The sequence below is a fragment of the Magallana gigas genome, chromosome 3, assembly GCF_963853765.1.
Source record: "Magallana gigas chromosome 3, xbMagGiga1.1, whole genome shotgun sequence".
In the NCBI taxonomy this organism is placed as follows: Eukaryota; Metazoa; Mollusca; class Bivalvia; order Ostreida; family Ostreidae; genus Magallana; species Magallana gigas.
In genome coordinates this window covers 57,415,208-57,428,806 of record NC_088855.1, presented here as the reverse complement: position 1 = coordinate 57,428,806, position 13,599 = coordinate 57,415,208, and the positions used below count along the sequence as shown (strand labels likewise).

The 13,599-nt window shown below is 37.5% G+C and overlaps 2 protein-coding genes across 3 annotated transcripts; one reads left to right on the top strand and one right to left on the bottom strand.

Moving 5' to 3' along the window:
• Nucleotides 1-2,269: 2,269 nt before the first annotated feature.
• LOC105321503 (cartilage matrix protein) lies at nucleotides 2,270-8,401 on the top strand. The gene is made up of 7 exons (XM_011419784.4): nucleotides 2,270-2,412; nucleotides 2,513-2,537; nucleotides 3,048-3,204; nucleotides 4,376-4,664; nucleotides 7,011-7,131; nucleotides 7,219-7,290; nucleotides 7,379-8,401. Exons 1-7 carry the CDS (start codon nucleotides 2,368-2,370, stop codon nucleotides 7,927-7,929), a joined length of 1,260 nt encoding a protein of 419 aa, XP_011418086.3. The 5' UTR covers nucleotides 2,270-2,367; the 3' UTR covers nucleotides 7,930-8,401.
• Nucleotides 8,025-8,836, bottom strand: LOC105321504 (uncharacterized). Of its 2 annotated transcripts, XM_034481252.2 has the most exons (4): nucleotides 8,660-8,833; nucleotides 8,469-8,578; nucleotides 8,161-8,274; nucleotides 8,025-8,059 (listed from the first exon to the last, which is right to left on the bottom strand). In XM_034481252.2, exons 1-4 carry the CDS (start codon nucleotides 8,784-8,786, stop codon nucleotides 8,045-8,047), a joined length of 366 nt encoding a protein of 121 aa, XP_034337143.2. In that variant the 5' UTR covers nucleotides 8,787-8,833; the 3' UTR covers nucleotides 8,025-8,044. The 2 variants fall into 2 exon arrangements, with proteins under 2 accessions (XP_034337143.2, XP_034337142.2); XM_034481251.2 differs by having other exon boundaries at nucleotides 8,025-8,274; nucleotides 8,660-8,836.
• Between the last annotated feature and the right edge of the window lie 4,763 nt (nucleotides 8,837-13,599).

Here is a 13,599-nt window from a genome sequence, read left to right as displayed (position 1 = left end):
CTTCATACAGCCACTCCCTATAACCGCTTCATGCTCCAGTCATATGCACCAGAAATCCTTGCTAATTAATCTCAACATTATTAAAAGTAAGAAGATACAGTAACAAGAGGCCCATGGGCCACATCGCTCACCGGAGGAACAATAGGTATAATAAAATCAGCTTAATGGAGTCATAATTAATAGAAACTATCTGGACAATGTACAATAATACATGTAGATCCTGTATAAATAAAATCCATTTTTCCCCTGGATATTCTTATGTTTATAATCATTAGTCCCTTTTCTAACAGGATGATTTTATAGTCATATCATATGTTGAGTATTGCAGTTCTCTAAAAGATCCTTAACAATAGTTTATATATGGGATATAAACCTACATCAAACTCTGAACCTTCTTGTAAAGCCAAAGAATTGTCCTGGGGCCAAAGTCTTAACAATTATAAAGAATCATCTGGCTGATTAGTTTCTGAGAAGAAGATTTTTAAAGATTTACTCAATATATTCCTATGTATAATTTCAACCCCCCATTGTGGCCCCACCCTACCCCCGGGGGTCATGATTTTCACAACTTTGAATCTACATTACCTGAGGATGCTTCCACACAAGTTTCAGCTTTCCTGGCTGATTAGTTCCTGAGAAGAAGATTTTTAAAGATTTACTCTATATATTCCAATGTAAAAGTTTGACCCCCCCCCATTGTGGCCCCATCCTACCCCCGGGGGTCATGATTTTCACAACATTGTATCTACACTACCTGAGGATGCTTCCACACAAGTTTCAGCTTTCCTGATCTTATGGTTCATGAGAAGAAGATTTTTAAAGATTTACTCTGTATATTCCTATGTAAAAGTTCGACCCCCCCCCCATTGTGGCCCCACCCTATCCCCGGGGGTCATGATTTTCACAACTTTGAATCTTCACTACCAGGGGATGCTTTCACACAAGTGTCAGCTTTCCTGGCTGATTAGTTTCTGAGAAGAAGATTTTTAAAGATTAACTCTATATATTCCTATGTTAAACTTCGACCCCCCATTGTGGCCCCACCCTACCCTCAGGGGTTATGATTTTCACAACTTTGAATCTACTTACCCGAGGATGCTTCCACACAAGTGTTAGCTTTCCTGGCTGATTAGTTTCAGAGAAGAAGATTTTTAAAGATTTACTCTATATATTCATGTGTTAAATTTCGACCCCCTATTGTGGCACCACCCTATCCCCCGGGGTCATGATTTTCACAACATTGTATCTACACTACCTGAGGATGCTTCCACACAAGTTTCAGCTTTCCTGGCTGATTAGTTTTTGAGAAGAAGATTTTTAAAGATTTACTCTTTATATTCCTATGTTAAACCCCCCATTGTGGCCCCACCCTACCCCCGGGGGTCATGATTTTCAGAAATTTGAATCTACACTACCTGAGGATACTTTCACATAAGTTTCAGCTCCCTGGTCTTATGGTTCATGAGAAGAAGATTTTTGAAAATTTCTCGAAAATTTTCATAAATTCCTAATTATCTCCCTTTGCAAAAGGGCGTGGTCCTTAATTTTCACAACTTTGAATCCCCTTAGGCTAACGATGCTTTGTGCCAAGTTTGGTTAAAATTGGCTCAGTGGTTCTTGAGAAGATGTTGAAAATGTGAAAAGTTTACAGACAGACGGACAGACAGACACAGACAGACAGACAGACAGACAAAATGTAATTAGAATAGCTCACTTGAGCTTTCAGCTCGGTGAGCTAAAAAGTCAGAACAATATAAGTTTTCATTGTCTTGCAGTAATAAAGTTATTGTTGATTTAAGTTCTCGGTCAGTTCTCGACACCATTTCAATTAATATTTTAATCATTAATTGAGTTTAAGCTTATCGTTTAGCAACATTCAAGTTCCCACGCACGAAATCCGTTGAACAATACTTTGACTAATTAATCGAATTCCTAACATACAGAGTAATGTTCCGTTCACAGAGGAGACATCCAGAATACTGTGTAATGGGCAGATGATACTCAATACTTTAATTTTTAATGGCAGCAAAGACCAAACTTACGTAGAAAATTCGAGATCTAAATGCGCATTGCCCATTATTCTGTTTTTTAGTAAAATAATCGGTTCAAGAGCATCAGGATTTGAACATGATACTCCCAAGGTCCAAGATTATCCAGTCCCGAAGGCAGAAACCAATGCAGAAAAACAGAGCACTTCATCAACCTAATGAGTAATATGACACAGAGCCCTCAAACCACAGAAAAAACAGGCAGAACATATAGACCCAGATAATCACCAATATAACTGATGGGATCATAATATTGACAAAAATCTGCTCGTTATAAAACCCATTCCTAAAGCTGCAGCGAAGATCAAGACAAGTCAAGATGGCGACGGTTCTGGTCCTTGTTGCTGCGATTCTTGTTCAGTTGGTAAAGTGAAATATTCATTACGGTTGTTGGAATATATATACTAACGAATTCCTTGAGATAAGTGTTTATGATTAATGAAATCACTACAATTCTATTCCAGGTCTTTTCTTCGGATGACATAACGGGTAACAACTTTATCTATTGGTTGATTTATTTTTTACAATTGTTTATAAGTTATTCATAGTTATCAATAGAGTATTTTAATACTAGTTTTGATAATTCCTGTATATTATGAATTAAAAAAATAAATAAATGGTAAATTGGCAACGTAAAGAAATAAGATAAAATTAAAAATCACAACTAATGCATCTTTTAAAGTTTCAAACGATAACTGAAGTGTTTATTTAGTTTGTTGTACGTCGTCTCAAGTTTCCAGCTTCAGGTCCTCTGTTTCGGACAGTTGTCCCGTCGATTCTAGATAAATAAACCGCGACAAAGAACCTTTGGAGTTTTCGGCCAGAGTAAGGCTTCCACTCACTGCATGTGGAAATCAAGCACACGACGGAAACCCAGCTTTTCCCACCACATCTCTTGAACAGCAAACCGATACCCGTGTACCTATGTACACGTGAAGCGATGGGCACGGAAAGTAGGAAACATGAGAATGGGTTTAAGCTTTTGATAAAATTTTGTAGGATGTGGAAATAAACCCGCCGATGTAGAGTTCGTGTTAGATTCAAGCGGAAGTATCTTGTTTAAAGACTTCCGGAAGCAGCTCCAGTTCACGGAGAACTTGGTGGATCTGTTTGACATCGGCAGCAATAAAACCCGTGTAGGAATGGTCAGCTTCAGGTGAGACTTTATTCTACATCCACCAAGTGAGACATTTATCCTCTATCCACCAGGTGAGACATTCATCCTCTATCCACCAGGTGAGAAATTCATCCTCTATCCACCAGGTGAAACATTTATCCTCTATCCACCAGGTGAGACACTCATCCTCTATTCACCAGGTGAGACATTCATCCTCAATCCACCAGGTGAGACATTCATCATCTTTTCACCAGGTGAGAAATTCATCCTCTATCCACAGGTGAGACATTCATCCTCTATCCACAGGTAAGACATTCATCCTCTATCCACAGGTAAGACATTCACCCTCTATCCACGGTTCAGACATTCATAATCTATCCACCAGGTGAGAAATTCATCCTCTATCCACCAGGTAAAACATTCATCCTCTATCTACCATTCATCATCTATATCAACTAGGTGAGACATTCTTCCTCTATCCACCAAGTGAGACATTCACTCTCTATCCATAGGTGAGACATTCATCCTTTATCCACCAGGTGAGACATTCATCCTCTATCCATCAGGTGAGACATTCTTCATCTATCCACCAGATGAGACATTCATCCTCTATCCACCAGGTAAAACATTCATCCTCTATCTACCAGGCGAGACATTCATCATCTATATCAACTAGGTGAGACATGAGGCGCATCCTCTATCCACCTGGTGAGACATTCATCCTTTATCCACCAGGTGAGACATTCATCCTCTATCAACAGGTAAAACATTCATCTTCTATCTACCAGGCGAGACATTTATCATCTATATCAACTAGGTGAGACATTCTTCCTCTATATCATTATCCATTATCCACCAGGTGAGACTATTCTCTATCCAACTGGTGAGACATTTAACCTCTATGCAGAAATCCCCCACATGCAGAAATATGGCACAAGTTTCGCAGACTAGGTCATGTTCAGGGCGTTGGATAATGCGCTCTGTATATGTGACTGTGATATCATGATAAACTGGATAACCCAACTTATAAATAATTAACCAATTTGCTTCTGTAATGCATTATGTTACTTATATACTTTACATTATTGTGTACAAAAACAAGTGAAAAATCATAATTACAGTAAAAACCATTTAAAACTGGACATTTGTGTGATTACCGTGTTTCGTTCTGGAAAATAGTTACATTTGCTGACTGTTGTTATTCAAACAGTACAGATGTTATCCCAGAGTTCAGGTTGGGTGAGAATGACAACAAAGAAGACATCAAGAAAAAGATAGCAGGAGTTAAATACCAAGGGGGAAGAACCAACACGGGGGATGCCCTTCACTACGTCAGAACCAGGACATTTCCGGTGGGAGGCGGCCGGCGACCCAACGTGCCCCACATCACCATCGTGCTGACAGACGGGATGTCCCAGAATTCGTCGTACACTGAGCAAGAGGCAGCGGCTGTGCACGGGCAGGGGATCACGGTATTTGTGATCGGGATCGGCAATCAGGTAAAGGGATTCCAAAGTTGGGATTGACAGTCGGGTAAATGTTAGTGATTGGGATTGATAATCAGATAAGTGCTTGTGATCTGAATTGGTAAAAGAGCAATAAGATCACAATGTTTATGATTGGAATCGGCAATCAACTTAAGAGATTACAATGTTTGTTATCAGGATCGGCATTCAAGTATATTAATGTTAGCGATTGGGATTAACAATCAGGTAAATGTTAGTGAGTGGGATTAACAATCAGGTAAATAATAGAGCAATGGATTAACAATCAGGTTAATGTTAGTGAGTGGGATTAACAATCAGGTGTATTATTGTTAGTGATTGGGATTAACAATCAGGTAAATGTTAGTGATTGGGATTAACAATCAAGTAAATGTTAGTGATTGGGATTAACCATCAGGTTAATGTTAGAGATTGGGATTAAATTAACAACCAGGTATATTATTGTTATTGATTGGGATTAACAATCAAGTAAATGTTAGTGATTGGGATTAACCATCAGGTAAATGTCAGTGATTGGGATTAACATTCAGGTATATTATTGTTAGTGATTGGGATTAACAATTAAATAAATGGTTGTGATTTGGATTGGTCGGGTAATGGAATCACATTGTGTTATTGAGATCGATAATCAGGTAAAGATCAAAATGACAGTCAGTGTTAGTGATTGGCAATCAGGTTAAAGGATAACAGTGTTTATGATTTGGATCGGCTGCCAAGAAAACACGATGTTTGTAATATCATTTAATATTTATTCGTTTGATGAGATATCGACGCTTCTGATTGGTTGAAAAATTTCTTTGATACCTGCATCAATAAAATTTTTGCCGGATCTACTTTTCTCAACTGTTCTGATCTAACACTATTTATAGAACGGGAATTTCAAAGATAAACACTGTCAACAAAATGTAAAGTTGTGTCTGTTTTATTGTCAGCAAACAAAATGCAACCTTGTGAATATAAAAACTTGAAAGTTTAACCTTCAAAAATAAACAAAACACATTGTTTGATTCACGAAATAGAAAATTAAGCGTCTTCTCACGATTTCGTCTGCTTGAGATCAATCAACATTTACAGCGAGGCTGGCTGTTCCTTTTCCAGGAATATTATAACGAACATATAGGCCTATAAACTTTCACGATGATTTTTAAATTTACACACGTGAATGATCGGTCATCAGAATATAAGCGTCGTAAAGAAAAGCTATGAGTAATGCATCAACTCCTTCGGCGCATTCCAAGCGGCAGATATACAATTTAAGTACATCACTGGCTATCTAGTTACCACAACGTTTACAAAAGTCGCTTATACATACTATTTTTTGTCGACATATCAGCTATTTTCGTCCACGATCGCCTTTCCTTGGATGGTTATGTCCAGTTGCATATTCCAGCGATCTCACATGAAAACTAGTTTTATTACGAGTTTTTCTGCACAGTGAATAATATCACAAGCTATCGCATGTATTTTCCTTTCGTTTTCAATTCAGCCGGTTCAGATTTTAACTCACTATTTGTGTTTAATCCATTAAATTCAGCTCAATAAGCTCTGCATCAACTGAAGGCGCATCCATTTTGAATATTGTTGCTGTTGTTGTTTTGTATTCATACGCGCCGCTTCATTTACATTATTTTCATTTTTGATCAATGACACTTCACATTTTTTTATTTGAAAATGTTTTATTAAATGATAAGAAATAAAGATAATAATTTTTCTATTGATCGACGTATCAAAGAAAAAATTGACCGGAAAACTTTTTCATCAATGCGCTACGCGCATTGATGAAGTTTTCCGGTCAATTTTTTCTTTGATACGTCGATCAATAGAAAAATTATTATCTTCATTTCTTAATTGAATAGGAATTACAATTTTTATAATTGAGATAGGCAATAAAGTAAAAAATTTACAATGTTTGTGATTTGGATCAGCAATTAGGTAAATAAATTACAGTGTATGTGATTCGGATTGGCAATACAGTGTTTATGATTGGGATCAGTAGCCTGTTAAGGGATTATGTTAACTATGATTTAAATTAATTAGGCAAGGATTACGGTTTGTAATGAAGATTGACAGACAATCAAGCATAATTTGAATTAGGATGATTTTAATCGAGATAAATAAAAGGTACACATTGTAATACTGTTGTTAATGGGACAACCAGTGATGTTCATATATGGGATTTTGGATTTGAATTAGGATAATCAGATACGCGTTGATTACATGTATTTGCAATTGGGATCGGCTGTTTGACAAAGAGATTGTATAGTGACTGTTATTGATAAACAGAATAAATAGAATATGTGCTGCAAAGACGATACTGATGATAATGAACTTACTGAGCAGGTAGACGAAAAAGAACTTGCGGCTATAGCAAGTACTCCAACAGACAATTTTATGTTCAAGATAGACAACTTTGACGCACTTCAGTCCATCAAAGATCGACTGGCTGTCAGAACATGCAAAGGTAGATTCCTTTTTACAACTCTGTATGATCACCTTGTTAAGTATCGGGGATAATCTTTATGCTAATTAACTGAGGCTGATATTTCAGTTCCCCCAGCTACACCCGCCCCACCCACCCCTCCCACCGTCAACGAGGACGCGGTGTTGTATGGGAACGCTCGTAAGTACAAATAAAAATCCTTCTAATCAGCGTGCTTAACACCTCTAAACCATTACATGTTATACAAGATTGGGGTTATCTGTTATAGACTGCGGCCCAAAGATACCAGTGGACTTAAAGATAGTGTTCGACACTTCTGCGATTGGTCTCGACAACTCCAAGTTCATCATGCGATTTATCGCCGATGTGTCGGATCGCCTGGACCTGCAGCAGAGCCAGTCGGAGGTCGGTACGGTGACTAACGACTGTGCCACCAAGAGTCTGGCTGACGTGTCGTTCGGTTCCGGCCATGATCGGGAAAACCTGGAGCAGTCATTGGTCGGAACCTCTCCCAGTTTCTCTTGGATGATGCGGAAGCTGCGCCTCAGCTTTGACCAACAGGAGCAGCGTAAGAAGGTGGCGGTCGTGTTTCTGGGGGAGACACTGGACGGGGCCGAGTTCCGGAAGGTCCTGCGGGAGACCGGCCGCGCGAAGTTTATGGGAATCCAGATACTGGTGGTGGGGGTGGGGACACGGGTCAACTCCCGCCAGGCCAGCTTTCTGGCGACCCAGGCCAATCAAGTGTTCTTTGCTATGTCGTATGATATCTTAGATGAGTTAGAAGGACCTTTGTTGTTACAGATATGTACACTAAATTAAACATTGGAATACTTTAGTATATTCAAAGATGTTTATTGCTGTCATTTTGCGCGTTACATTATGATTACATTTTAGCCTCTTTTAGCAATTACGATCGTTTTCTTGCTTGAAGTGCCTACGTGATAGACGTCTGAAAACAAAAAATATTAATTATGGATATATTGTGGACATGTACATTATTTCAACTCGTCACAACTATTATATTTGACATATAACTGGAGTACCACTCACCCCATTTTCCATCTTTTGTGATTTTTGCATGAACATTCCGGTAAAAGATCCGTTTGTGGACTCTTTTATGATAGTGGTATTCTTCAAATAGTTGGTGCCGTTTTTGTTTAGAATCTAAGAAAAATCTACGCAATATTATGCATGTTTATATACATGGTTTGCCCGAAAAGCTAGTGTTGAATAGATGCATTGTTACTGCAATGTTTCCATTAATATTCTTTTGAAATAAAATTCCACAAACGTGTATTATTTTGAGGTTCATATATCCCGATCCCGATAACAATACACAGACTGCCCCCGTCACCCACCTCTGTTGACGTGTTCTTGTAGTTGGGAGGCAAGTCCTTAAACATCGACAGCGTGTTGTTAAGGAACTCATCAACTGTCTTCGAAAATAACGTTGCTAGTGCTCCTAAATCTGTATAAAGAAATAAAATTAAATTTACGTTATAGGAAAATGTTACTGCATAAAGCCATTGTAGCGCGGAAACAAACATACCTGGGAATATACTGGACACCGTTCTGTTTTTGTCGCTGTCGGTGGCAGCTATCCTCCCCACTAGGGTCACAAGAACTAAAGACAGAGGGAGGAAGGTAGCCCTAGGACTCGCCCTGGAGACCACCATTTTAGATGAGATGTGAAGTGTCAATATTCCAACAAAGACCGCGTTGTGACAGATGTGTTCTGATTGATCAGGTCCCACACAGGACAAACCACATCCAGTCCTGGCTATGAAGATCATTAGGGTACTGTGTACTTAAAATTAATCAGTGTATAGGGTGGAAGAATTCAGTTACCTATTTTATTACTTGGCATTTTGGTTATAATTTTGATTAATTATTTCGCAAATGCACACACGGATTTTAATACATTTTCCCCTTGAATTATGGAATATATTTCACCAAATAAAACAAAACAAAACAAAACTTCAACAAGTTGTATTTAAGTTGGACAATATAACGGTACATGGTATTCTAATGAAACCGATTCTCGGAGTTCCGAGATTACAACTTAATAACGTGCAGATGATTCCAGCTCGGACAATCCGATATAATTCTGTACAAAATCGAAATTTACGTGTGGGGTTCCAGCACAGTTAGCCCAACATAACACACTCTATGCTAACGTGCGGGGTTCTAGCACAGTTAGCCCAACATAACACACTCTATGCTAACGTGCGGGGTTCCAGCACAGTTAGCCCAACATAACGCACTCTATGCTAACGTGCGGGGTTCCAGCACAGTTAGCCCAACATAACACACTCTATGCTAACGTGCGGGGTTCCAGCACAGTTAGCCCAACATAACACACTCTATGCTAACGTGCGGGGTTCCAGCACAGTTAGCCCAACATAACACACTCTATGCTAACGTGCGGGGTTCCAGCACAGTTAGCCCAACATAACACACTCTATGCTAACGTGCGGGGTTCCAGCACAGTTAGCCCAACATAACACACTCTATGCTTACGTGCGGAGTTCCAGCACAGTTAGCACAACATAACACACTCTATGCTAACGTGCAGGGTTCCAGCACAGTTAGCCCAACCGCACTCCTATAGATCTTAAACCATTCTCTTTTCATTATTTTTTTTTTGAAAGGCATTGCATTGCTCCTTTTCGATAGCAAAGAGATGGTAGTGACATGCCAGAAAAATAAACATTCATACATATAGCTGTTACGATAATTTTGCACTTCTGTTGTCGGGAAATTGTTTAATTTGCTTGGAAATTAAGTTAAGAAGATATCAAAGACTAGGGGATTAACATTTTTTGTCACATAAAAGCATCTCCGTTTGTTTGTTTGTTTGGTTATTTGTTTTTGTTCCAAACTATATTGCATAATTAATTTGAGAGAAAAAAAATAAACTTAAGTTCGCATAGCAGCTTGTAAATTTTAAACTTTATAGATAAGTTTAGAAATCTTCGATTATAATACTTTTAATGTAACATATACCTCGCATCAAATACTAGTAATTGTTAATTGAAAATCAAGAATGTCTTTAATAACGCTCTAAGCGCAACGTGTCTCTCGCTTTAAAAATATTAACCAGGACATATATTTTTATACCTATCTTTTATTTGTATCCGTTCTCTGTCATTTAAAATTCAACAAAATACCGAAAGAAATACATGTGTAAGATTTCTTGTCTTCAGTTTTGAAATAAATGTAGTTTCAAACTGAAATGTGATTAAATGAATTGTCCAAAAATGTATATGGACACCAAAAAGGATTTATATCAAATAAGTTTTTTTTTTGCTCACCAGACACCCCTGTGAATGTTATTGTCATTTCAATTTAGACCACGTGGTTTTATTTGACCCTTTCAATTTCGCAGTAAAAATCGTGCCTCGAGTTTATAGTCTATTTTATAGAATCTAGGTACTTGTAATCAAATATGGAATCTAGACGTTTATTGATTTTAAACTTTATCTTCATTAATTGGTGGAAAAGTGTTAGTTCTAGAAATAAATGTGACGATAGAAAAAATAAGTTTTTTTCTGCTGTTGCAATGACTTACATGTTTAATAGCAATCTAAGGATTAATTTTCGATCCGCACCTGACCTAGTAATAGCATCAATAGTGAAACATACTATACTATTTTATGCAGAATGTTCCTTGAAAATGGCTCGATATATTAAGTTTTTATACAAAACGAACACCCATTCTTTTTTTTAATAACATGGTATTGCACACCACAAGCATCAAACATGGCTATGATTTTATTAAGTAACCGAATGTTTATATTTTCAACCACGTGTAGAGTGGTTGAACACGAACGATAACTCTGTTCTGAATATCAATAACTGCTAGATGACGAAATAAGACATATATCTTCATAGATTTTCGTGTTTTAACATAAATCAAAGTAGGATATGATATGAAAAAACGACCAGTACTTACGTATTTTGAGAATATTATTCGAACACTTATACTTCCGCTCACAATGAAGTCTGTGAACATTCATTCGAGCGCCTCTGGATTTATTGCATAATTTGCTACGATAAAGAAAACATTCCGAACACATTCGCAGGGGGTGCCAGAGATAGACAACAATAGTGACATATCCAGTTTCAAAATAGGTTGAAATCAGCATGTTGTAACGTACTGTCCTAAAAAGTAAAAGAAGTCACGGAGTGTAGAGGACCCTTCAATATGGACAGTATTTTTTTATATACAACGAGACGAGAAGTGACCCACCGACATATCGTCTGCCTCTTTATCCGGCTAGATCGTTCCTAGAAGTGTTCGGTCTACCCGGGGGGGGGGGGGGGGGGGGATGGGGGTTATGCCTTAATGGTCATCGTTGTATTCTTTACTTCGTTGGTAGGACTACTAGTTGTGCTCTATATATTGTACATGTACACAAAAAGTCATTTGAATTCATTGGAATGTATAGTACAAAAATGATTCATAGTGTTATCACAAAGACATTGGAATATGTAAATATCACTGAGTATAGTATAGTAATTTCTCGGGAGATTTTTGTAAAGGATATTGAATGTAGCAATTCTCTTGGGGCACCATTTTTATCCGAAAACACCGCCATATATTCAGTGTAAAAATATCTCCTCTTTCAAATAGTAGGGTTTACATTGCTCAAATAAATTTAATTAAAAGAAAGATAGAAAAAGCTGTATTTAAATTTTTTTTTAAACCATATTGCACGATCACATGATTTGAAAATTGACGATATTCAATTGTTGTCTATTCCAATGCTACAAGTCACTTGAAAGTTCGACTCTGAACACATACGTTGTCCCTTAACGTAGTATCGTATTATGAAAACAAAGTTATAAGTTATCTCATAACTCTATTAATTGGACGCCTTCAATATTCACTCAATGAAATCTATACACGTGAGCCCGTAATCTATCTATATATGATTTCAAAGTTAGTCGTAATTTGAAGTTCGTAAATATATGCATATAAAAATGTTGTCCGTAGATCGCTAGTCTGAGAATGCGTACCACGGACAGATAGACGGACAGTTCACTCTCGCAGGCTGACGTGGCCATTTGTAGGACCCTGAGGAGGGTGTCGGTCGCCTCTATAGAGAGGGTGATGCTCGATACGACAATCGTGTTCGATTCCAGCACGGTATACTTGGTATTTCGAGCACCCAGAATCCGCCGCCTCTTATGGTGCTTCCATAGCTTCATGGTTAAAAATGTAATCATTATACCGAGAATGAGGCAACATATAAACCTATTCACAAGGAGTATCCATTGCTGAATTATGTCGTATTCGTTAGAGAACACACAGTCATCGTCCATAATTGATATCATACGGGGAATGTTTAAAATCAAGCAAAATATCGATATAACTACAATGTATCTGAGAAATCTGAGCTGTTTACCCCAGAAGGGTGTGTTTGTAGGCTGTAGCATGATAAGGGTCCTATGACCCGCCAGTAAAACAGACAACCACAGGAAAATTGTATTAAAAATTCCAGGCAAAAAAATAAGACAGGTGTAAACCAAGATTGGGTCGGGATCTCTGTCGGAATTCAGGTAATGGATCCAAACGGGAGACTGCACCAAACCGTACAAAACAGCAGACGACATCAGAGCGGAGTGAATCGTTCGCCAGACGTTTCTGTCATCTGGAGTGATGTTGAAAACCAAGATGGCTGTCCCATTTTGTAGCATCATCACTAAGAGAAAAAACAAGCCCATGGCTATGTACACAGTGTCCAGTTGAACGGAAGCTGGTATCTCACAGATGTTGTGGATGTCACCATTATTGTAAACACGTCCAATGTATTCAATATCCATCCTTCGTGTGTAAATTTATTCCGAAAAATGAAGCAAATGCTATTGTGTTCAAGATCAGTATTGATTTAACCTATACATGAATGGGTATGAATGGGATTTTATTTATTAGATAATCACAGAAAGATTATTATTTCATAATTACACAACATTCATAAAGAAAATCAATTTGAATTCAAGAAGTAAACAAGTTTTGGGGGAAACTATTTTTTTTCGTGGGGAAGGTTTCTTGACAAAAATGACAGAAACAAGCAATTATTTTGAATTTTCAATATACTTTTCTTTTTGTTATACTTAATTCATTATTCACATTTCTAACATTTGATAGGTTTGTAACATATTCTATACTAGGTTCTTTGTGACATTTACAAAATCAAATCTTGAGAGAGTGATAGATGTTAAGCATCAAATCATGCAAATGTATAGAAAATGTCTGCATTTTATAAAGCCAAGATTTGCGAGCATTTTAACTTTGAAGCCATACATCTTAAATTTGACATCACTGACCCCCATGATTTTATATGTCAAAATTATACTGAATACATATCTAGGCAAGCTGGATTAACTTTATAAAATTCCTGACATTTAAATTGTTTTTATTTCAAATCAAACTGTAATTATTATAGAAATTGACATATTTTAAGTGCAAAAAGGTCACAAAAA

What these genes read in the sequence shown, in the direction of transcription:
- LOC105321503 (XM_011419784.4), top strand. Translation starts at nt 2,368, where the DNA reads ATGGCGACGGTTCTGGTCCTTGTTGCTGCGATTCTTGTTCAGTTG. An exon ending in TTCTTCGGATGACATAACGG is followed by an intron (nt 2,538 to 3,047) that starts GTAACAACTTTA and finishes AAAATTTTGTAG; the next exon opens with GATGTGGAAATAAACCCGCC. An exon ending in TGATCGGGATCGGCAATCAG is followed by an intron (nt 4,665 to 7,010) that starts GTAAAGGGATTC and finishes CTTACTGAGCAG; the next exon opens with GTAGACGAAAAAGAACTTGC.
- LOC105321504 (XM_034481251.2), bottom strand. Translation starts at nt 8,786, where the DNA reads ATGGTGGTCTCCAGGGCGAGTCCTAGGGCTACCTTCCTCCCTCTGTCT. An exon ending in GGTGTCCAGTATATTCCCAG is followed by an intron (nt 8,579 to 8,659) that starts GTATGTTTGTTT and finishes TTCTTTATACAG; the next exon opens with ATTTAGGAGCACTAGCAACG. An exon ending in ACAAGAACACGTCAACAGAG is followed by an intron (nt 8,275 to 8,468) that starts GTGGGTGACGGG and finishes GATTTTTCTTAG; the next exon opens with ATTCTAAACAAAAACGGCAC.